The sequence below is a fragment of the Oryzias latipes genome, chromosome 13, assembly GCF_053564925.1.
Source record: "Oryzias latipes strain Hd-rR chromosome 13, Olatipes_Hd-rR_3.1".
Classification (NCBI taxonomy): domain Eukaryota; kingdom Metazoa; phylum Chordata; class Actinopteri; order Beloniformes; family Adrianichthyidae; genus Oryzias; species Oryzias latipes.
In genome coordinates, this window is record NC_136249.1 from 31,491,085 (window position 1) to 31,515,202 (window position 24,118).

At 42.9% G+C, this 24,118-nt stretch overlaps 1 protein-coding gene across 8 annotated transcripts in view; it reads left to right on the forward strand.

The window, feature by feature from the left end:
• Window positions 1–23,526, forward strand: part of aplp2 (amyloid beta (A4) precursor-like protein 2) — a 62,682-nt gene extending 39,156 nt beyond the window's left edge. Inside the window, exons 4-18 of one of the 8 annotated variants that reach the window (XM_011482279.3) lie at window positions 1,776–1,888; window positions 4,549–4,754; window positions 4,827–5,032; window positions 5,277–5,444; window positions 7,306–7,439; window positions 7,560–7,634; window positions 7,868–8,026; window positions 8,839–8,967; window positions 13,214–13,313; window positions 13,692–13,865; window positions 14,366–14,401; window positions 17,576–17,658; window positions 18,429–18,506; window positions 21,684–21,839; window positions 21,950–23,526. In XM_011482279.3, the coding sequence (XP_011480581.1) occupies window positions 1,776–1,888; window positions 4,549–4,754; window positions 4,827–5,032; window positions 5,277–5,444; window positions 7,306–7,439; window positions 7,560–7,634; window positions 7,868–8,026; window positions 8,839–8,967; window positions 13,214–13,313; window positions 13,692–13,865; window positions 14,366–14,401; window positions 17,576–17,658; window positions 18,429–18,506; window positions 21,684–21,839; window positions 21,950–22,051 (1,919 nt within the window). In that variant the 3' untranslated portion in view covers window positions 22,052–23,526. The remainder of the gene's footprint in view (window positions 1–1,775; window positions 1,889–4,548; window positions 4,755–4,826; window positions 5,033–5,276; window positions 5,445–7,305; window positions 7,440–7,559; window positions 7,635–7,867; window positions 8,027–8,838; window positions 8,968–13,213; window positions 13,314–13,691; window positions 13,866–14,365; window positions 14,402–17,575; window positions 17,659–18,428; window positions 18,507–21,683; window positions 21,840–21,949) is intronic. The other 7 variants (XM_020708078.2, XM_004075268.4, XM_011482280.3 and 4 more) reach the window with 7 other exon arrangements.
• Window positions 23,527–24,118: the final 592 nt, after the last annotated feature.

Genomic DNA, 24,118 nt, shown 5'->3' on the forward strand with positions numbered 1-24,118 from the left:
TGTACTCCTCTACTTCTGCCACATCCCTGCCCCAGATGCTGATAGGATGGGCGGCTGGTCGTTTCTTTCTGAAGTCAGTCACCATCTCTTTGATATTTTCCAAATTGACCAGTGATTTACTCCAGCCGCCTCACAAATTCATCCACAAGTTGCCTGTATTCCTCTTCCAGCCCACCATTTATGCAGCCGACAACCGCAGAGTCATCAGGGAACTTCTGGAGATGACATGACTCTGAGTTTACTGGAAGTCACTGGTGTACAAAGTGAACAGGAAAGGAGAGAGCACTGTGCCCTGTGGGGCTCCCACACCACTCAACACCACATCAGACAGGACACTGCCCAACCGGACAAACTGTGGCCCGTCGGACAAGTAATCAGTGATCCAGGAGACCGAGGACCAGTCGACATCCATCAGCCGCAGCTTCTCACCCAGTAACCAAGGCTAGATGGTGTTGAACGCACTGGAGAAATCAAAGAATGTGACTCTCACAGCCCCATACAGATGTGAGTGAGCACGCTGCAGCAGTGGATGATGCTGCCAGGGTCTCCTCGCCCTCTTGAGTCCACTTCTTCACCTTCCTTTTGGACAGAGGCATTGTCTTGACCTTAGGAACGTACTTAAAAGAGAGCAGAAAAACGCTATGGTCTGACCTCCCCGTATGCTCCCCGTGCATTAGCATAGAGCAGATCAAGGCATGTGGCAGTCCACATGCTGTATAAATTCAGAAAGATTACCGTCCAAGTCAGATCTCACGGTATTCCTGGGTGTTGATCGTCGCTGCCAGCTCATCCATCCATCTATCTCAGCCAGAGAGCATGCATTCCCCATGAGGATGGCAGGAACAGCGGGGCTTATGTTTCCACGTCTTTGCCCCGTCTTTTCAAAATTTCTCCCGGGATGTCGCGTCTAAACCCCAGCGGCAGAACAGGCTTGTTCAGAGCAAACAGCTGATCGCGGGAGTAAACAAAAGACTTTCAGCTGTACGGGTTACTGTGAGTTACGAGGAGTAACAGGAAAAGTAAAAACACAAGCTTGAAGCTAGCAAAATCCATGCTGTTGACAGTGGTGGTGTGTGAAGCAAGCAAAAGCAAAAAGAAAAGAAGGACACTATAATAAATACTAAAAGACAAAGACAAACAGTAGCGCCACTCAAGATTTTTGTTTTTAAATGTTACAAACCAAAAGTGGACTTGATAGATACAGTTGCCTGAGTATTTATCCTCATAAATCTACTAGTGTAAAAGTAAAACGTACTTCCTTAATGGAGCTTTTCTGGTTTCCTGGCAGAGTGTCCTTCTGATCCTCCTCCTCGCACGATTTTCTGCCTGAATCTATTCACAGAGAGTCACAGGATGCCTCTCAATCAGATTAGCTTTCTGTCAATTTGCCTCCGTGAATAAATCCCATGTTAAATGAACTCTTTTTTTTTTGTAAATGTGGCTCATTAAGAGGCGGGATGACTTGACTTCCTAACAAAAGTGACAGCACAAGAGCGGATTTCCTCCGTTCAGTCACAGCCAGAGCTGTATAGGACGCATGGATCCACCGAGGCCTCACAGGTGTTCGGGTGTCAAGCGCCCTCTCTGATTTACGATGAGAGCCCCTCCTCCATTAAATATTCAATTCTTTCATCTCATTCAGCATTCCCTTTTTAGCCCTTTGTGGTGATTTATTCCCTCTAATGTTGGCAGTGATGTGACTGAAATATGCATTTCTTCCTGGTGTGTCTAACAGGCGTGTTTTTTTTTTGTTTTTTTTTCTGCCTGCCTTTCAGTGGGGGAGTTTGTGAGCGACGTTCTCCTGGTTCCGGAGAAGTGCAAGTTCTTCCACAAAGAGCGGATGGACATTTGCGTCAGCCATCAGCAGTGGCACGGCGTGGCCAAAGAGGTAAGGAGGGACTCGACAGGAAGTGGCAGGAGGCTGTTTTTCATCAGAGCATTACAGGAAGGAGAGGGCCTGGTTTAATTGGGTTATGAAAAATCAGCTGTCGCGGTTTCATGTTTTATTTTCCTTGTCAAGTATCTGCCTCTCAGAGATCCTCCCAGCATTTACATTTCAGGCTCTAATCAGATTATTGGCTGTAATGTGGCTTAGCTCCTGTCGGGGCCCCACTGGGGTCACCCCTTTGAAGCCTTTCTGACCATGACCAACAGGTGTTATCGGCTCCCTCCCCCAGGCTTTTGCCCCCGCCCGGTGGAAATGATGACATCACAGCATCCCATTTTGGTCCCATTGAAAATGAATGGCGCATTAATCGGGAAAAAATCACGCACCATTGCTCAAGAAATATTGGATGATTGAATATAAACTACGTAACATACGCATGAACTGTGTAAGTCTCAACCGACCAAAGATTTTGAACAGCTAGAAACCGAATTCTCGTGAAAACCTGTAGACCGAAACCCCCGATGGACATCTGCGCACATGGACGAATGAAGAACGCAAGAAACGCTACTGAATTTTCGCGCATTTGTGACGAAAGACCAAAATTTCACACGTGGGAAATGCGCAGAATGTACGTAATGGCTGTGCTGCATGGCGTTTAACCAGAAGATAGCTGACCCGAACTCCATCCATACAAAGCCCTACCTGGAACCCAAAATGATCACTCTGCAATATTTGAACCGATCAAAAGTCCTTCTGGTCCTTAGAAACCATGCCAGGGGTGGGTCTAAAAACATTACAAACACAGAGGTGAAATGTCAAAAGTCACAATTGCACAATAAAAAAGTTTCCACAAAAACATGGTTACTAAAACGAGACGGAAGTGTGCGCCTCATAGTGACTTTAAAGCACGGGGGTGGAGGATCATGGTTTGGGTTTGTTTTAGAGGAGAACTGCAGTAATTCAGTCAAACATGAACTCCTCTGTTCAGCAGGTCATTGTCGGACAAAAGAACTTTGGTGAAGACACTGATTAAGCTGCTGTTTGTGAGGCTTTGAGCAGGAATGTGTTTCTGGACAAATACACAACCCAACATCTAGACATCAGCAAAACCTCAAAGAAAAGAATCAAGCTTGTCCCACTGATACCTATTTATTTAGGTATCAGTGGGTTATTATCTTTTTTTTCCTTCAGTGTCAAACATTTTTATTTTAAAGTCTGAGCAAAGCAACATTAAGACTTCTTTTTGTCAGATAGTCTTTGTTTTCTGTGGACCGCAGCAGTTTCGTGCAGTTTATGACCTTCCGCCGTACATTTATGAGTAACAACGTGCGAATGTCTTCAAAAGAAATCTACATCCGATGCCAAAGATCTTTCTTTAGTTTCAGGTTTAGAGTTATCCTAAGTAACACAAATGGACCGACAGGGATGTGATAATGTGTGAGCGAAGCAAAATAGAAGAAGCCGGTTGTGTCCCGAGACGTTCTGAGGCGGAGCGCAGACACACCGACGCCTCCCCGGAGGCCTCAAACCAGGCTCGTGTTCGAAACCTCCTTGCTGCTATTTGAGTCGAAGCATTGTTGAAAAATAGCGGGTCGCCTAAAGGGCAGCGTAACTTTGTGCGAGCGAGCGGCGAGCCATACATCAGGATGACAGCGGATCGGCGAGGGCAAGCTTCTGCTCTGAGCCAGAAAAATGAAACTCTGGATTTGTGATGTGCATCATCCACTTCAAGATGTAGGAACGGCAGAAGATGCAGGGATTTCCAGATCATTCGAGCAGAAAAGCTTTATTATCCGGAGACAAATAAGCCACATATCCAAAAAGAATCAAAGGTTTTGGGCTCTTTCAGCTTTCATTTCAAGCTTTTGAAGGCTTTCATTGTCATCAGTCTTTGTATTTTTGGAGTTTCACAGATTTTGTTTAGCAAAAATGAGACTAAAACCTCTTTGATAAGAATTAAAAATCAGATTTTGCATAAAACACATAAAAAAACCTGCACTTTCCAGAAAAAAAACTTGAATTTAAGTTAATATAAGAGTAATATATAAATATTATATAAGAGAATAAGTTAATCTAGGACAAAAACATCAAGTAATAAATAGAATAACAAGTAACTCTAAAAAGTAAAAAGTACTTTTGCTGATACGTTTGTGACCTGTTAAAATTTGTAAACCTGTGATCTCAGCTTTTCATCAAAGTTAAAATCCTACATTTATTTATTTATTTGGGGGGGTAAGCAGATTGTACCTTTTTTTATTTGGGACAGTAAATCATTTCGTAAGGATGCAGCAATTTATTTAACCCATAATTCAGTCCAAACCTTTTACAAAACAACAACTAAAAATTTAGAAAAATCTTCTTATTTTTTTGTTTTGTTTTTAACTTGGCTATACTACGCCCAGTTTAATGTAATAAAACTATTATCTATCTATCTATCAGTCTGTCTGTCTGTGTTTTACACTTTCAGTGGAAACAGACGTATGCTGTACGGTCTTGTCTCTCTGCATGTTCAAAGAACAAAAAGGAGTTTCAGAAACTTATGTTAGTCCGTTTTTGACCCCAAGACTGTTTCTCACCTCACAACGCTTTGTTTGGCGGTCATTTTGAGGTCATTTTGAAGCGTGTTGTGTGTTGAGCGAACGCTACGTGTGCATCTCTAGGCCTGCACAAAGAGCTCCATGGTGCTGCACAGCTATGGCATGCTGGTGCCCTGCGGCGTGGACATGTTCCGCGGGACAGAGTACGTCTGCTGCCCCTCCTCTCACATCGGCGAGGCCATACCCGCTCCTCTGCCCTCCCAGGAGGACGATGAAGAGGAGCAGATAGAGGATGAGGAGGTGGACTTGGGTGAGCCCCTGGAGGACAGGTGAGCGCTCTTTGTTTGTGTTCTTCAGAAGGTCGTGACTCCTCCCACTCACTCACACCCACTCCTCCTCAGTGAGCCTCCCGCTGACGAGGAGCCCACACCAAAGGAGGTGCGTGTGGATGAAGACGAAGATGAGGAGGAAGATGAGGACGAGTACCATTATGTCTATGAGGATGAGGAGGAAGACAAGGAGGAGGAAGACAAGGAGGAGGAGAAGAAGGACGGCAGCAAAATGTCAAAGGACCAGGATGAGGACAAGATTGTGGAAGAAGTGAAAGGTTTGTGAAGTCCTGCTTTCTGTCCTTCCACCATGTTTGGACGGAAAGGGTCGCGGACGGCGTTCCTGTCTTCTCCAACGTTAACCTACTGCTCCATCAGAGAAAAGATTGGTTCTGTTGATGATCTTCTCCAACACCCTTTTCTTTATGGCATCTCCATCATAGTTTCTGTTGTTTTCACTGAGACTTGAATGAAGTGCTGCCCCCCGGTGGCCCGTTGATCTAACGCCCTGTCCTCTGGCAGCGGTGTGCACCCTGGAGGCTGAGACCGGCCCCTGCCGCGCCTCCATGCCGCGCTGGCACTTCGACCTTAGCCAGAGGAAGTGCGTGCGCTTCATTTACGGAGGCTGCGCCGGCAACCGCAACAATTTCGATTCGGAGGAGTACTGCATGGCCGTGTGCAAACGCCTGAGTAAGTGTCACATGACCACGGCGCCCGAGCGGCTGCACTCCTCCTCTGTCTGTCTGTGCGTTTTCTGCAGACTCCCTGACAGGAAAACCCGGGGGTCAAATCAGGATCAGCTAAGAGTGAATGAAAAGCCAGATTGTAATTAATTTGTTTTTATTGAAATTTTGAAAACAGTTTTAAACTCACAGTAGCACAAAACACAAACTAAACCTGACGTAGACAAAAGTCTGTCCACCGTCCCAAAGTTTGGTACCACGTCATATTAGAGGAGGGACGAAACAGAGAACAGATGCCGTTCTGAAGCGGAAATGACCTCACAAAAACCTCTGTCACCAAATGTCGACCATGTCCCGGTAGCCGATGGGCTCGGAGCCCCACGCCCAGGTAAAACTAGGATGAACTCTGCAAGCAAAAGGTCTGAGTTAAAACTGTAAACTGAGGATTAAATGTGACGAAGGAAAAGAACAAGTAAATACATTTTTAAAATACAAACTGAATCCAGAGAAAAATTAGTCGTCTTGTACTCAATTTTTTTTTAATCAAAATAAAATTTTAAAGCTTTATATTATAGTAATAACTGGTTTACAATAGCAATAACATATAAACCTACAAATACCGTGAATGTTTTGTTCATTGATCTTAGACTGTAGTATTAATCTTGTTTTCATGTTGTCACTTAGCCTAAGAATGAAGCTTTTTTTCTCATTTTAAGCAAATTATTATAAAAATGAAAAGGGAGTTTATTAAAGGGTTTATTTAACAAGAAGTTGTTCAAATAAAATTAACAAAGAAAGATCGCGTTAAGAAAATAAATTTAGTTCTTCATTTAAACTGCTTAGACTAAATGTCTAAACATAACCCCAAAACAAAATGATCCTTAGAACTTCAACCTAAATAATACATTTAAATTTAAAAGTAAACAAACTTCTATGGAACCTAATTTATCAAGTTTTTTACTGTTTGAAAGGGGATTTTTTTTTCATTTCCCGGTTTAAATTTGAACCTTTTATTTAGTCCTCACATTATGCGTTTTCGAGCTCATTTATTTTATGAAGTCATAATAAAGTATTTTTTTAAAAAAAACAAAAAAACTGCTGACCAATCAGAGACTTAATTAGGTTTTAAAGAGACAGGCTATAAAATGGAGGAAAAAGAGAGAGAGAGATCCTCTAAAACTTATGTCAAAATTGAACTTTTGAGTCTCTAAAGAAGGAAATTGAGATGGAATAGGTGCAAATGTAGATCAAAAATATTCTTCCTGATTGTTTTTATCATTATTCACTCCTTTGGAGTTTGAAGGTTTCCTGTTTGTTGTTTTTTTTTTTCCGCTCATGTTTCTGTTGACTCAGATTTAGCTTCACTTCACAACTTCTTCATTATCATAATGGGTCAGAGCTGTGATGTTTGGAGGGTGAATTGCACCGACAGGCTCCGATCTTAGTCCTGACTTTCAATCATCAAGGCTTTTTCCGGTTCCAGAGATGCCTTGTAGCTGCTGTCTAGATCACAGGTGTCAAACTCCAAACTGCAAGGGCCTATATGTTTTTTCAACTAACCTGCCACGTAGCCTCTTATTGGCCAAACACACCTGATCCAGGTAATCGGCAGGAAGTAGGGCTTGGTTTCTAAATAAAAACTGCAGGATGTGGGCCCTCAAATCCTGGAGTGCGTCACCCCTGGTTCAAATGAGGTCAAACATCTATAAATTTCTTTTTACAAATCCACCAGCAATTCCCGTCTCCACACTCCTACCTCTGCGCAGCTGTCTGCTTTTCTTATCTGTGTCTGCGTCTGCAGACGGTCTGTCTGTTTTGGCCCAATTGTCTGCTCCCTGACCGCTTGCTGTCTGCTCTGGAATTTGCAGCTTTGCCTCCGACTCCTCAGCCCACCGACGATGTGGACATCTACTTTGAGACTCCTGCTGACGACAAGGAGCACAGTCGCTTCCAGAAGGCCAAGGAGCAGCTGGAGATCAGGCACCGCAACCGCATGGAGAGGGTGCGTCTGCACTCTCAGTCAACTTTCTCTGTTCTTTTCAGTTAATATTTAAAGCAGAAAAAAGTTTTTGTGCCCCTGAACTCTGGGACGCTGATTTTAGTTTCGTTCTGATCGTTCCAGGTGCGTAAGGAGTGGGAGGAGGCTGATCGCCAGGCCAAGAACCTGCCCAAGGCGGAGAGGCAGACACTGATCCAGGTGAGATGTCGATCTCTCCTCCCCGTCAGGAGTCAACCCTTTGTCCCTACGTTTTGGGAGAGGTGATGGCTCCCAGGCCTCAGTTCCCAGTTGCATTAAAGATCTTTCATCCCAGCTGCTCCATCCTTGCAACCGGAGGGGCTAAAACAGAGCAAATGAGTCTCCCCCTGACGAGCCTGGGTGACAAACAAGCTCTGCAGGCTTCCTCTTTAATTGTGTCTGCTTGTTTGTAGCACTTCCAAGCCATGGTGGAGTCCCTGGAGGAGGAAGCAGCCAGCGAGAAGCAGCAGCTGGTAGCGACTCACCTGGCACGGGTGGAGGCTATGCTGAACGACCGCCGCCGTCTTGCTCTGGAGAACTACCTGGCCGCCCTGCAGGCCGACCCCCCCAAGGTAAGACCTGAGATCTGCGAGCACAACCCTGCGCCCGTCACTGATTTCCTGTCACCAGGCTTCGCTAGAATTTCCTCAGGCTTTTACCCTGAAGAAAGGGGATTTTTGCACCTGTCGAAGTCAACCCCCCGAATCCGCTGCAGCCAATCTAACCGCTAGAATCCAACGCTGCGCTTTTTTCAGTTTCCTTTCATCCAACAGTCGTTTGATCCTCCACCCCGCTCACACAGGTCGCTGCTCACCTCCAAACATCAGAGGGAAACGTCTTACTAACGGTTGAATCATTTATGTGTTTGCTATTTGCATCATGTCTGGTGTGAAGCGATTTCCGAAGCAAAAAACATTTGTGTTTTTTTTGTTGCATGCACCTGTCATGTGGTAACCGCCCCCTTTCCATTCCCCCTGCCCTGACACTAAAGGCAGAAGATCAAAAAAAAATGTTGCCTCAGTCCTCACAGAGAAGCTGCCTTTTCTTCTTCTTCTTTCAAGGGCAAATCCACAGTTTTCATCTGAGCGTGTCGTCTCCTTCATCTTCCCCCACGCCTACACAAAGCTTCACGTCCTCTTTTCCCAGAAACATTGAAGGCAGAGCAGCTTACAGGCGGAAATTTGACCACAGACGGAAAAATTAAGAAGGAATTTTCCACCTTTCAGTCCACCCGGAATACCTCCTTCACAGATTTCTGTCCTCTCTCCACATTATTCATTTAAGCCGGTTGGATTAAAAAGATAGAAATCAAAAAGGAGCGCACGTGTTGTCAAGTAGAAAAGCATTGAATAACTCAAAACACGTGATTTTCTGTCTTCTTCAGCCTCATCGCATCCTCCAAGCCCTGAGGAAGTACGTCCGCGCCGAGAACAAAGACCGCCAGCACACCATCCGCCACTACCAGCATGTTCTGGCTGTGGATCCCGAAAAGGCAGCTCAGATGAAGTCACAGGTCGGTGTTTTTTATCATCTACGGTCTGAAACAAAGACCATACATAAAGCCTTTACATTTGTGGGGGGAAAAATAGGGAAACCTATAGTTGACCCGCACAAAATATCAAGGTCAGTAACAGCTTAGGTTGAAAATGTTTGAGTTAATTGTTTGCTACGGGCGTGCTACAGACGACAGGTCATAGCTAACACTTGTATGCAAAACGCCAGGGTAAGTAAGGGAAAAGTTGGTGAGACGAAGGCGTAACGTACATTTGCCTGCAGCCTGACTCCTAGAAATGAGGACATTAACCAATCAGAGTGTAGTTTGCATGTTCATCCCACGAGCACTTGCGTATCACAGCATTTGCGAACAGTAGTCACACCCTACTAATGACTAGAGCACGCCATAAGGGAACTGTTAGACAGCATCAGCTGTTCGAACAACATCCTTATCGTTACAAATACTTCACGATCCATTTACCACATGCACAACAGTGGTATATTCCATTTTCATGACGTCACTTACGATGGCCACAGAGCCTTTAGGGGACTGCAATACACACCAGCTCCACTTACCGTGCATTCTCAACAAACACGATTTGTGCATGTGGGGCACTAAGTTTCTATCTCAAGTCAATGTACAGAAGCCATCGATGTGTTGATGACGTGATCAGTGGGTGGAGTCCAAAACCAACATTTGATCATCCTCATCATGAACTTTAGGATATTTTTCTTATTTGTGTGGACAAAACCATAAAAACATCATCCAATTTTTATTCCTCGGACTAATGCGGAACAGCAAGTCGTTAAACTTGAGTCGCAGCGAGACAGAAGTATCGCTGATACTGTACCGTCATGCGGACAACCCAAAAACCCACAGCATGTGTACAGGTGGATGTGACTAAAGCTTCTGTCACCAGCTGGAGTTCTGCAGGATTTGTGGAGCTGTCGGTCATAATTTCTGGGGGTTTTCTATTTGTGGTTTCGGCGTTGAAGGCATTAAAGCTGTGGCTGTAAGCCTGAAACCGGGGGCTGAGCCGCTGCAAGATCTTCAACGTCAAAGTGTGCGGATGCCTCAGCCGGCTCCTCTCTGCCCTGTTGGGTTGTGATTGTGTAGGAGGTAAAAAAGAGCTCTCTGAATTGAGCGTGCGCACTCGTCTGAAGCAGGTGCCGTGGCAGCGGCGGGGGGGGGGGGGGGGGGGGGGGGGCAGGCGGGCGGGCGGGCGGATGTTTCATTCACTTAAGCCGCCGCTGAAGATTAACGTGGTCTTGTGTAACGGCGGACTCTGAGCTGCAGTGGAGGGATTTCTCTGGAAGCTTCTCATTCTAGCTGCCCTTTGGCTCCATTAATAGTTTTCTAGATAACACAGCAGGTGGATGTAACAACACAGAGACAACCAGGGTGGGGGTGGGGTGGGGGTGGGGGGTCTTTTCATAAAGCTGCTGCCTCCAATCTCCACGGATGAGACGTGCGACCTCCCGCTGCTCTTATAGCTGCCCAAAAAGACCGTTCTTGATGCGGCAGAATTTCCAGGCCAGTGCTGACCACTGCGAGAAGTGGTAGCCTAAAAACAGGAAAAGAGAACTCATCTGAAGAAGAAAATCACTAGACGGAACTAAATTTGACTGAACATGCAGTGATCTGTTTTTACTTAACAAATCTTATGGTAAGATATCAAAATCTAGACACAAGACGTTCCACGCAAGCATTAAAAAGTAGAAAAATTTGCTAAAAAGCTAACTTTTAGTTTGAAATTGAATTTTTACAGCCCCATTAGTAGTGTTTTTAAGAACCTTATTCTAGTTCATATTGATTACAGTGATTACAGCTGAAAAAATAATCATTTTGGTGATTTTTGTCTGAGTTGGGCAGTGAAAGAGCTAATAAATCCTCATAAAAATCACATACTAACTAGTACTTTTTCTTAAATCTAAATGCTTTGTTGAATCACAATAACCTCTCAATATTTGTTGAACTACCTTAAAATTGAACCAAAAATGATAGTGAAATTTGAGTTTTTTAGTCTAAAGTTGAGTTTTTCTATAAGTCAGGTTATGACTTATTTTAATGATAAAATTGTTATTTCTAGCTCTTAATGAGAGAGAGAAAACTCCACTGTGCTGATTTTGAGAAAAGCTTGGAAAGGTGCAGAGAAAAGATAAACTTTGAAACCTGGTAAAATATCTTGAAGGTCTGAAATCTTGCACCGTGCACAGATTGACGAGCTCTCATGATGAGGATTGTTTGTCCGATGCAGTACCAGAAGGAGCCAGCAGGGAGGCAGCACACCTCCCAGCTGAGAAGGTGCACTAATGTCATCTGCTGCTGCGCCTGCTGCACCACAACCACGACATTAAAGGCCTCAGCCATTGCAGGGAGAAATATGCGCCGCTTTGTCAGACGCTGCTTTTTATGCCGTGCCAACTACGGCAGAACTGTGGGAACATGCCGGCGCCTCAGTGTCAGAACTGCTGTCAGATCCAGCGGTATTGTTGGGTGTCCTCCTCATTAGGAGCGGTTTTGTTGCAGGGCAGTGACGTCGCGTTGACGACTAACGTGTCGGGTCAGATCACAGCCTGAAAGTGAAGCTTCTTCTGTTGCAGGCGGAGGCTTGTTCAGGCTTGCAGGCTTGAAGATTAAGTAAATTGGGGTTTTTTTGTCCCAGGAGTATTTCCGTGGATGCAGGGGTGGAAAAAGAAACCAAAAAGTGGCAGAGCTGATGTTTTCATACAACATTGATACTAAAAAACATTATTTTTTTATAAACTTTGAAGTAAAGAGTAGCAATTTAAATAAAATACATCAATTTTCAACATCATATTTACTAAACTTCTAAATTCAGTAGAAAAAAAATCAACAAATGAATGTTTAAATGTTGATATATCCAAAAATACAAGCAAAATATTAATAAATAAGCTGAACAAAATGTCTTTTTTTTTCTCTTTTACAACAATAAAACCTTATACCATCATGTAGAACATAAAGTACAAATAAATTAAGTAATTAGATAAACATAATCTAATATACCTGAGAGAAATTCCTGTTTTTATGATAAAAGTTAAAAGTACAACATTCCTAAAAGAGGTTAAATTGTCAACAAAAGTTCATTTACTACTCATCTATATTTGTAGGATGATTTTTCAAACTAATTGCCTTCCTTTGAAAAGTGTTTTTCTTCTGTTACACATGAAAAAAATAGCAAACAGAGCTAGAAGAATTTCATAGGATTTCTTAAAATAAGTTGTGAGTCTTAACCTTTAAAGGACAAAATACTAAACCCCTAAATTAACTATAAACGCTTATATCTAGGTAAATGCAAATAATACTTCTTAAAATAAGCTTTCGTTTAAAAAAAAAACAGCTTTATGTCTTTAAAGAAGGCATATTTATACACGTTTCCCCCAAACATATCCAATTTTAAATAGTAGAACAGTCCAACAGTTTTTATTTGTCTTAAAACTTAAATGTAAACTGTCAAACATCTGTCCTGCTGTTGGTAAATGCAACTTTCCCTCAAACCAGAAAGTCCTTAAACTTTTCCTTAAAAATACAATTTAAAGTTAAAAAAAACACATTTCAGTGGAATGTGGTTACATAAGACGTTTCTAAGATCAAATTACTCAACTTCAAGAGGTATTGTCTCCAACCAAGTAGTTACGTCTCACTACAAGGTTACTAGTAAGTACATCAAGCGTAGTAAAATATTTAAACTACAAAATCAGACAAAAATACTTTTATACAAGTATTTTTAAAGCATCTTTGACAACTAGATTTGGTTTTGAGTAGCAGTGCTGAAGTAAGACATTGACTGTATCAGAGGACTGGACCGAGTGAGACTGACACAGGAAATGGTTTTTACTTCAGGCTCCAACCAAATGAAGTCTTCTTGACCCAAGAACCCACACTGAATGAAGCTGATCGCGCCCCCCCTGTGCCAGTGCTACACGCAGCCGCCTGAGCCCCCCAGCCACTGATCACTAACATAAGAAAAGAGCTATAAAAAAACTGCCATGGGGGGAACAAGAATGCCCCCCATCAGGATTAGTTTATTTTGTGATTGAAAAACGTTCTTAATAAGATTATTTTTATTCCGAGACAAATAAATGTAAAAGATTCAGTTTTAGCTAAGTGAAATGTGGATTTTTTTGGGGGGGGGGGTCATTTTGATCCCATAGAAAAAAGGCGCATCGGATCAGGATGTTTTGGGAACGAGCATCCTCTAAAGAAGAAATTGTTTGGTTGACTTCCTGTTTTTTAACAACAGGTGATGACTCACCTGCGCGTCATCGAGGAGAGGATGAACCAGAGTCTGTCTCTGCTCTACAAAGTTCCTTATGTGGCCGAGGAGATCCAGGATGAAATCGGTGAGTCGGCGGGAGGTCTAAAAGCACCAAGACCAACCAGGTTTTACGGTTTTTACTGTCTGAGCGGGAACATTTTTGTTTAAAAGTACACAGGAGCTTCTGCCTCATTTGTTAGTAAGAATGTAAAATAAATAAACGCAGGGGTGTCCTCAGCGGGATCCCGTTTAGATGTGTCCGAATCGTTTAAGAGTTTTCCGGCTGCACCTACAGCGTGAGTTAAAGCAGAGCTCACGCAGAGGAAGAACTGGGTCACCGCTTTTATCCCGTTCTTTAGGGACGTATTTACTTGGGAAACAGCTCTTGTAATTGGCGGTTAGCAGAAAGAGGAGCTGTCTGCTGCGTGCGCCCCCTCTCATCGCGTCCCCCCTCTCTCCGCAGACGAGCTGCTCCAGGAGCAGAAGGCCGACATGGACCAGTTCCTGTCCTCCATCTCCGAGTCACAGCCTGACGTCACGGTGTCGTCAGAGGAGAGCGTGGAGGTCCCCATCTCCGAGGGCAAACCGTACCGGCCCATCCAGGTCTCATCCCTGGGGTCCCAGCCGGAGCCAGAGGGTGAGCCGCCGCCACCGCCGCAGCAGCCACGGCAGCAAACAAACCCGCACTGTTCTGCAGAACAATGGCTGGCACGGCCATTCTGAGCCGCAGCGAGGGGAGCGGGGGGCCTTATCGGAGCCCACACATTTCCCTGAAGCCTCGCTGTCCATGCAGCCTCCACTCGAGATCAAACTGAGCTGGAGCCAGAAGCTTTGGCGGGATGGAGATGAGGAAAAAGTGACGGAGGAAACGCCGGCGGCGAGATGGAAAGCCAATTGCAGTTGAATCTCTCAGGAGCGTTTAATGCACAGGCCAGCAGCCCAGAGGCCTGCGACGAAGCCAGATGTCACCCCCCCACCCCCCACCCTCACCCTGTTTGAGTTCTCATATTTATTTTCAGATTCTTCCCTGCTGAACTCGATTAACAGCTTGATAACCGATCCTGCCTTTCTCTTCTTACATAAGTTTTCTCTCTTCTCCTTTTTTGATTTTTTTCTGTTGCTCATTCTAACACCAAGGCGATTTGTCAGACTCCCCACGTGCCTTCAAGACAGGTTGGTGCCTCTGTTGCGTCTTGCTTTCCTGCCCCGCCCCCTTCACACCTCCACTTTTTCCAAGCCTCATTTTCTTCCACCGTTCTGCTTCTCCTCCCTGTTTTCCCATTTGCAAGCTTCTTTCCTTTTTTTTTTTTTATCGTTCTTTGCGTTTCATCCCGTCGGGATTCGTCGCCTCATGCTTCATAGAAAACCCAGAGACTTTAAAGGCTTGAAGGGAGAGGTCACGTCCCCCTCTGGGGTCAACCCCCTGCCCCCCTCCCCACAAGGCCGCCGCCTGTCAAAGCGCCGCGCTTGTCCCCCATCGAGCTGTGAAGTGTCGCGTTTGAAGCTCATGTTTCTGCTGCTGCCACTTCCCCTCCAGTGTGAAGTGCTGTCATCTGTCCTCCAGACTCCTTCGTTTTCTCCTCCATCCCATAGTAATCCCTACCTGTTGACTTGCAGGACTTAAGTTCCCTTTCAGGGCTGTTGCCATGGTGAGAAAAAAAACACATCCCGGCTTAAAATGTCCAGCAGATCAGATTACGAAAACACTTGAATACTGTTTTTTTTTTTAATCACAGACTCACATAAACATAGTTTTTTTTTTAATTCAAACAGGAATTAGCTTCTGCATCAAGTAAATATTTGTTCCATTCAGGCGAAATATTTAAAAAATCTTTAAAAATGTTAACCTGTTGACCAAAGTGATGGATGTAAACATTTTAGAACAGATAAAAAAATTCTTACAAAATAAGAATTGATAAAAACTTACGAAAACGAGTAAAGTAGAAAATAAATAAAGTAAAATAAAATATATTTGTTTTACTTTTAATTTTTACTAACAAAAACTGAAACAATTCAAATTAAAAATACAATCTGTAGCCTAAAAGCTGCAAATAAAAACAATTTTTTTTAAAAGTGCAATAAATGTCAGAAAATTTCAATTTCTTTTATTTACTATATTTTTAAAAAAATGAAACAGGTTTTTATTTCTTTTTTCTTACTTTGATTCTTTTCATTACATTGTCAGTTGTTTAACATTTACATTTATTACTATTCTTGACTAAATCCGGCTGATTTTTATTTCCTGGGAGTTTAGTTTTCCAGGAAAAGCCTCAAAGTAATTTATAAATCCATAGATTTAAAAATGTTGCACATATTTAATCCTGGTGAGATTACCCTAATTTATTATCCTGTTCAAATCTTTTCCTCTGAGTATTTTAAACAACAATGTCCATCTTTTTTTTTTCAAATAAAAAGTAATTTCTGTCATTTTAACCTTTGAATATATCAAAGATTGTAGACCTTTTTTTTCTTACTGTATAAAATCCTTCTATGTCGACTTTTTCAAGAACAAATCTGAGATGTTTGACCTTTTTTACTCAAAAATAAATCATTTAGGACAAATAATGTCACGAAAACATTGTAAAGATTTTTTTTAAAGACAAGAAGCTCCAGAATTTAACAGTCTCCAAAATAGAAACTTATTAAAATCCGTACCTTCAAAATAAAAGTTCCTGTCAGTTTTGAGATTCACGCCATCAGCTGTTCTTTCAGCAAAATGTCGGGCATGTTCATCTGGAAAGCTGGATATAAAACACAACGTCACAGAAATGTTAATACATTCCAAAGCTTACAAACCCAACCGGATTTATCATTTACATAGAAAAGCATATTCAAACTTCTTTTTACTAAAGCGTGTCGACCCATAAAAGTTTTTCTTCAACATTTACCATCTGTCCTCTGTGAATCATTTCAAAACACTTTTAATCTTTAACTGATTTGACGTTACAAGTCTCATTTGTGACAGAGAGAGGAGCTTTGGTTTACAACCTCCTGTTCATTTTGAAGTCAGTTACTTTAAATTCATTTCGAAATCCAACCATCTCCTTCACCATCTACTAGTTTGTAGTGTTTGAAAGGGTCAAACTGTTCGGGGAAGCACAGAGAAAGACTCAAAAAGTCCAGAGGAGCTGTTTTAAAGACTCACTCCGATCATCTTTTGATGTATTTTTAAAATTGTTCCCAATGGTCTTTAAATTTACCAAATGAAAGAAAAAAAACAGTGTCGTTTTCTAGACATATGACATAGTTTCTGCAGAGTGGCAGGAGTTCATCAGAAATGTCTTGTGGGTGGGACCAAATTTGTAATTCAGCCCCGCCCCCTTTCCCCTCCTTGTTGGAGCAGGAAGCTTGTGACCCACTCAGCATATTTATCACAAATAAGACCGGCTAAAGACCGGTCTCAGGTGACTTTTTCCCGGCCGTCCCCCCAACTCCGTCTGGATGAAGCTCGTCTGCTGGACTTTAAATATGTAGTTGTGGAGTTAGATAAGTTAATTCTTCTCTATGAGTTCTGGTAAATCGCCTGTCCGTCCTGGGGGAGGATCCCTCCTTCATGTGGGCTCCCCTGAGGTTTTTTCGTTTTTCCTTACCGCGAAGGGGGGTCTAAGGGCAGGGATGTTTAGCTTAGTCAGTTTGTTAGTTCAATTTAGTATTTTCCTATTGAAGTCTTTGTATTTGTGATCCTTTTGATTTTATGTTTCACTTTCTCAATTACCTATACGAAAGCCCATTGAGACGACTGTTGTTGTGTATTTGGGCTATACAAATAAAATTGAATTGAATTGAATTGAAATAAGCTATTTTTTCAAACAATCCCTGATTCATAACTATTTCAATAAAAGGGGCACTCAGAGATGCAATTTTAAGCTCAATTTACTTAATATATATCCTCCATCATCAGAAAAATGACGAAAAACACAATTTACATCGGAGTGGGACTTTAAAGAAAGAGCTGCTGTTGTGGCACCGCAGACTTCAGGCATCGCCGCTGATGCCGCTGATAAGATCGCCTTGAGGTTGAGACATCATGTCAGGTCTTGCATGTTGCCACCGTCTCCCTCTGACTCATCCGGTTATTTTTGAAGGTCAGATCCAATCAGACTCACAGTTTTTTCTAGATAAACGTGGGATAATCTGGACACAGATCCAGTCCATGGCATTGGGGGGGGGGGGGGGGTTGTGGAGGGTTTAACAGTGCTCGCACTGTGCTGAACAGAAGAGGGGGGGCTTTGTTGTCAGCAGAAAAAAAAGCAGCTGTCAACCACCCACACCCCCCCATACCCGCTTGTTTTCGTCTGTGCTCCGTTCGCGTTCTGCCGCTGACCGAGCTCCCCTCTGCTCCCCCAGGCTCCGCCATGGCCGGCATGGACGGTCTGATCGGCGCCGAGGAAAGGATCATCAACAGGAACCCCAACATGGGAGAAAATGTGGTGAGCACCTCCTGCACCTCCTCCTCCTACATCCTCCTCCTTTCTGCTCCTGTCTTTGATGTGACTCTGCGGGAGGCGTTCTTGCTGCCGATTGTAATGATTGAGCACACACAGCGCTTTCAAGTAACTCTCTTCAATTCGTTTCCTCCTGATTATTACTGTAACTATGTTGTCATGGTTACGGCTGACTCCCTCTGTCTGCATGCCTGTGTGTTTGGCCACCTCCCTCCCTGCAGTCTGGCTGCACACTCGCCTGCCTTTAGGAGCCCTCACCTTGTGCGTTGTGCCTTCCACGCTCATGCATCATCGGTGTGTGTGTCGTCCAGCAAGTGTATTTGTCGATTTTGTTAATCTATTTTTGTTGGAATGTTGGGGTTTTTTTCCGAGATGGAGCAATCCACGGCGGAGCTACTGGACAGAGTTTGAAATGCAAAGCTGCGTAAGAAACGCCCGCCGGACTGCTCCATCTCCACAGATAACCACAATAGCTTCTGAACACACCCACCTCCACCCACGGAGCTTTTCCCCCCAGATGTGTGTGTGTGTCCAGAATAAAAAAGTGTGTTGTTAAATGTTCGCAACAACACCACCCTCCTTCTATCTATGTCCCTCTCTGGTCTGTACAAAGCAGCTTTAAGTGTCTCATCACGCAGACGATTGGTCCTCTGCCTCCACCTCTACTCTCTTCCTTTTTCACACACACGCGCACACACACACACACACACACACTGTGGTGAGTGTAACCTGGGCTCCCCTGTCTGTGTTGACAGGTGATTGATGAGTCCCTGGATGTTAAAGAAGTGCGTTTCAGTGCAGAGAGAGTCAGCGTTATGCATGATGATGAGCTGGTGAGTATAGTGGCGCCCTCCACAGGCCTCTCTGGGGAACTGTAGTCATCAGCAGCGAGAGGAAGGTCAAAGAAGGAGGAGGAGGAGGAGGAAGGGCTGCAAAGATGTTCAAAACATTCGAAAATATATTTATTTTTGTTAGATGTAAACATGGTGTTTGCATGGATGCATGTTTGTCCCGTGAATGCACCTGAATGCACACGTGGAAGGTCTTTATAATGCGTAACCCCCCCCCACACACACACACACACACAAACTGCATGGGAACGAGCAGAGAACGACCCCCTCCCACCCCATCATATGATCAGACTGCATCATATGTGTAAAGACGGGCAGGTGTCTCTGTTTGGATGCTCATGACATCAGCCATAACATGAATACCTCCATAATGCGCCGCGGCTTCTGCAAACTTAAAGGCTGCTGTTGGAATTTATAAAAAAAATAATAATGAAAAGGATCTTTTAAAGAATGTAGGAGAAGGTCTGACCTTTGGTTTGTCATCATAACATTTCTAATGAAATTGAAATCAAAATCTTTTTATTTCATGTTTTGCTATTGTTCCCTAAAAATTCTTCCATTAAAGACCCACTCTGATGAAAATTGTTTTTTAACATGTCCTTGTGGCATTCTTTTGTTGATGGAGGACTTATTTAAAGAAAATGAAACTTAAAATTGCGTTTCTGAGTATTTCTTTATTCAAAAGAGAGCGTTTTGCTACAAGCTCCCTTCTCCGAGCACACAGCAACGAACCAGGACTTGGAGGCAAATTCCTAATAAACTCCTGCCGCTCTGCAGAAACTACTAAAAGACCACTGGGAACACTTTGAGAAAAGATCAGAAGACCTCCAGGTTGCCATGGTTACACAACCAGCTTCCTTTGTCCCAAAAACCACAGCACAAGTGTTGCAGAACCAGTTTGTGATTCTTTTAGTCAAGTTTCAGTTTGTTTTGGGCTTTTTCTTTGTCCTGACCAAATAAGTCTTAGATTAATAGGAGGTTTCTGCGCAACACTTTCAGATGAACCTTTTAGTCACCTTTCTTTCAAATAATCTGAGTTTCATCCTTTATTTATTAGGTAAAAGTTTTAACTTTGTGTTTTTAGATTTAGTCTTTGTGTGATGGTCGGAAGTTTTTTGTTTACTTTTAATCGGAAATTTTATTTTTAGTACAAAATAAAGGAATTACATGTGAGCTAACAAATGTAAATATAGATATGCTGCTCATGTTTGAAGTTGGTTTAATACAGGATTGAGAGAAGATTATCCAAATTTGACTTAAGGCTGTGAGTTGCCTCATTCTTGGCTAAAACATTTAGTGTTTCAACAGCGCTGATGTGTGTCTGTAAGACAGTGTTTCCCAACCCTGGTCCTTGAGGAACAATGTCCCGCAATTTTTCAATCCAACCCTGCTCTAACACACCTGCCTTTCATGACTGTCGTTGTCAGGCTTCTGCAGAACCTGATGATGAGCTGAATCACGTATGCATGAGCAGGGTAACATGAAAAACATGCAGGACAGTGTGCCCGGAAGAACAGGGTTGGGAAACACTGCTTTCAGAACCTGCAACTCCCATTCTTGTAGTAAATCACATGCAAAGTTATGAGGACCCAACAGTACAAAAAAGAATAAAAGGACAAATTTAAGTAGTTGATCGCTTGGCGAACCCGTAGATCAAAAATGTTTGTGCAATTTTTTTTTCTATGGGCGACAGGTCACTCAACACTTATACAGTATGTAAGGAAAGGGGGGAGATGCAGGTGTGTTTTAAGGGATTTTCTCAAATCCTTCGGGCCGCCTGGCTGTTAGGGTAAAAGGGGAAATTAGACAGGGTGTAGTTTGTGTGGTCATCCTATGGCGTCTTACTTACGTATCACCTATGCGCGGTCAGTACAGAGCCAAGGACTCGCACCTTACTAGCAAGTAAAGTGTGGCGAACGGGCCGCTTGTGACAGCATCACCCGTACGTAATAAGTGCATGCAACTTCCATTAGCCCAGTGCTTCTCAATTATTTTTTCCAAAGCCCTCCCTAGGAAAAAGAAAATGTTTCGAAGGAGTGAGCCGCTGCCTCCACCGCCCCCTGTTAAATTTGCGGGTAATTGCCGTATTGCCTGTGCCTAAGGCTGCCACTACTGCACGCCCCCCCCTGGCATCGCATCGCGCCGCCCCACGATTTGAGAAGCACTGCATTAGCCTTACAAATACTTCACGACACACCTATCACACACATGACAATGGTTCCTTCCGTTTTCACGGTGTCCCATGAGATGGCTGCACGAGTCACAAGGGAACTGCAAGACACAAGTGCGGTCCCTGTAACCCTTGTGCTGTCCTAGGCACTTTAACATTGGGAGTTGGGTCATCTAGACCCACTAGACAGTGCGCTGGACCTTTTTTCTTCAATGATTTGTGATCTTCACTGGTGTCCATGGATTACGTGGAATCTTTCCACCTTTATCCACCTTTGTCATGGTAGGGAGAACACGTCAATGTAAGGGTGGGGTCATCTAAGATAACACAAGGGTTAAGATAGGACGCTCCTCCTTGGGTCGACCCAAAAACCCACAGGACTCGATACGGGTCAAACCCTCCGTACAGGTTCATGCGACCGAGGTTTTAGTTGGGTTTTGCCAGTTCCGAATCAAATCCCAGGTAAAAAATGTGACTGTCACAAAAAGTACATAAAAAAGCCTTTATAAAGCCCATAATAGTCATGTACTGAGTTCGTTATGCCACAATAAAGAAGAGGAAACAGACTGTTTGTTAGACTTTAATTTCATGTTGGCGTTTGCACTTTAAAAAATATAGATTTCTAATGCAGAAAACCATTTTCTCACTTCAACTTCAAAATTATCTCACAAGTATGAAAAAAAAACAATGTTTGGCTTCACTTTCAAGCAGAGTATGGGTTTGTTGCTGTGATTTCTGGAAGCCAATAAATCTTTGTATAAGGCAAAAAAAAGAAAAAAACTAATTTACCAGCAATTATTGTGAGCAATGAGAAGGAAAGCTCTGTGAATCAGTGAAGCTCATGAGCAGAAAAGCAGCAAACTCACAGAAGTCATTTCAAAACAGCAGAAATTAGTCATAAAGCGAGATAAATGTGTGTTTATGGAGGAGAGCGTTTTCGTCGTCTTCGGCTTTAGTTCCTCTCCTCACTGGTTCCCTCTGCTTGTTAGGAGACCTATCGCCCCCTGGGGGAGGACTTCAGCTTTGGCAGCAGCACCCTGATCGGCCTGCTGGTGATCGCCGTGGCCATAGCAACCGTGATTGTGATCAGCCTGGTGCTTTTGAGGAAAAGGCAATACGGCACCATCAGTCACGGCATCGTGGAGGTGAGAGGAGAACATCGTCCCGACTGTCAGAGCAGCAACAAGTTAGATTCACGCTCCGCACGTGCAGCAGGTTTTCGCTGTCACTCAGAACGGCTCTGTCCCCCCCCCAGGTCGACCCCATGCTGACGCCCGAAGAGCGGCACCTCAACAAGATGCAGAACCACGGCTACGAAAACCCCACCTACAAATACCTGGAGCAGATGCAGGTCTAGCCACAGCCTGCAGATGGAGGGGGGTTGGAGGCGCCGTGGAGCCAGACGGAGGAAGTGGGACGAAAAACTACTGACCAATAACACGCGATAATATCGTTAAAATCATTTACATATGTCCAAACTCCATTTACTGGTTTGTTGGAGAGAATCCTTAAGTAATGCTACTACATCTACTACTGCTACTGTTGTATCATAGAGCTCTTTTTGATTACCGTTCTTTTGAAGCAGCTGGTGTCATGTGTGATTCTGCAAAATTTGATCGATACGGATCGAGATGTATAACATTTTTTCAAGTTTTTTGTTGTTTTTTTTTCTTTTGAAAAGAACAAAGCGAATCAAACTAATCTTTCTTGAGAGGCCATTGTTTCTTTTCCAGCATGCGAGTGTGATTAACGCGCTTTCCGATGGGTTTCCTCAAAAAGAATCATGTCTTCTATCCTTTTTTGTTTTGTTTTGTTTTCTCAAACTGAACCAATTGCTTGTATATGAATTTTCTTTTTACCGTCTAAATGTTTAGTGAAACGGCAAATTTGAAATGGATGATTATTTACTTCTTTTGTTACAATGACAGACAACATATACAGTTTAAATAGATATATATATAAATATGCATATAAGATTAGATGTTTTTATTCCACGTTTCTTTCCCAGGATGGAGGTTATGAAGGTGTGCACAGACCCCCAGTTCAGAATCGATCTCGGAACCGTCACTGACATGAATGTCCTTCTCCTTCCTGCAACAGAGCCAGCCTTCAACCGCTGGCAGAGGGTGCAGAGAAAACAGATGTGTTGCATAGTTGAATGTACTGTGGAGGGGCTTTATTCGTTTTGTTTTTTTATTTTAATGGTGAAATCTCATTTCTTAATACAAATAAAAGAAAAGAACCAAGTTCCAGACCCCAAACGGACCTTCTTCAACCTTTCCTGGATCGTTTCATTCACCAAAAACGTTGCATTTTGTGTGCAGTGACCTCAGAGAGGGCAGTCGGAGCTGGAGGGCTGTGCAGGCAGACAGACGCACAGAGTCGAGGCTTGAAGAGCTGGTTTCTGATACACAAAAAGCCGACTTGCGTATTTTTATAGCTAGAAAACGACACAAACGAGTAAACCCTAGAAGCCCCTTCTCTCTTTATCTCTGTATTGTCTTTGTATGCCTGTATAGTTGACGTTGCAATCATGGCTTTGATTTTTCAGAGGGTTATCTGTGGCGTGCATCGTTCTTTAATGAAATCTCTTTTTACGTTTTCTATTTCCTTTTTCCTGTGACAGTATCTCTGTATGTGACTGTCTCACTATGCACCCCAATAGCTTCGACCTTGTAACTGCCTGCTTGATCGTGGGGGCGGGGGAAAAAAAATGTTATGAATATTAGTAAAAGTTTGAGATGGGAGGGGTGGGGGTGATCAAACTGAATTGAAACTGATTTATGGTTATATTGAGAAAACACGTCAATAAACTCACACCTTCCAAATGTATGTGTTGATTTTATTTCTGATGGCTTAAAAAAAAAGTTTGTCTTTTTATTTATTTCTTTTTGTAACGAGGTGAGTTTCCTTTTAAAGCAGTGTAACTAAAATTGGATTCAGTTGCCACATAGTGGAGCAAAATTAATGTTTTTTTACCTAAGGAGTTCCATTACAAGGTTTTTGTTTTGGGTTTGTTTGTTTGTGTATCACTATACAAGAGAGCTTTTATTTTTAAAAGAATTTAAAAAACCTCGCTTAAGTCTTCTTTTGCTCCATCTACCGACAGTTTTGGGTATTGCACCTGAAATCTTAAAGAGCTGTTTCTGAAATTAATTCATCTTAAAGACTCTAAAACAGATTTAATATTTCTTGAAATATTTAAATCTGCTTCTTAATGGCTTCTTAAATATTTTATCCCATATATTTTTAAAACATTTATTTAGTGATTTCCTATTTTATTATTTGCTGACAAATTTAAATAATGACACATTTATTTAACAATTTGATGGTGTATAGTTATTAAATTTGTAGGTAAGAAACCACCAATGATTGATTTATTATCAACCGAGTGAATTTAGAAAACAAGATGATAAAATGTTCA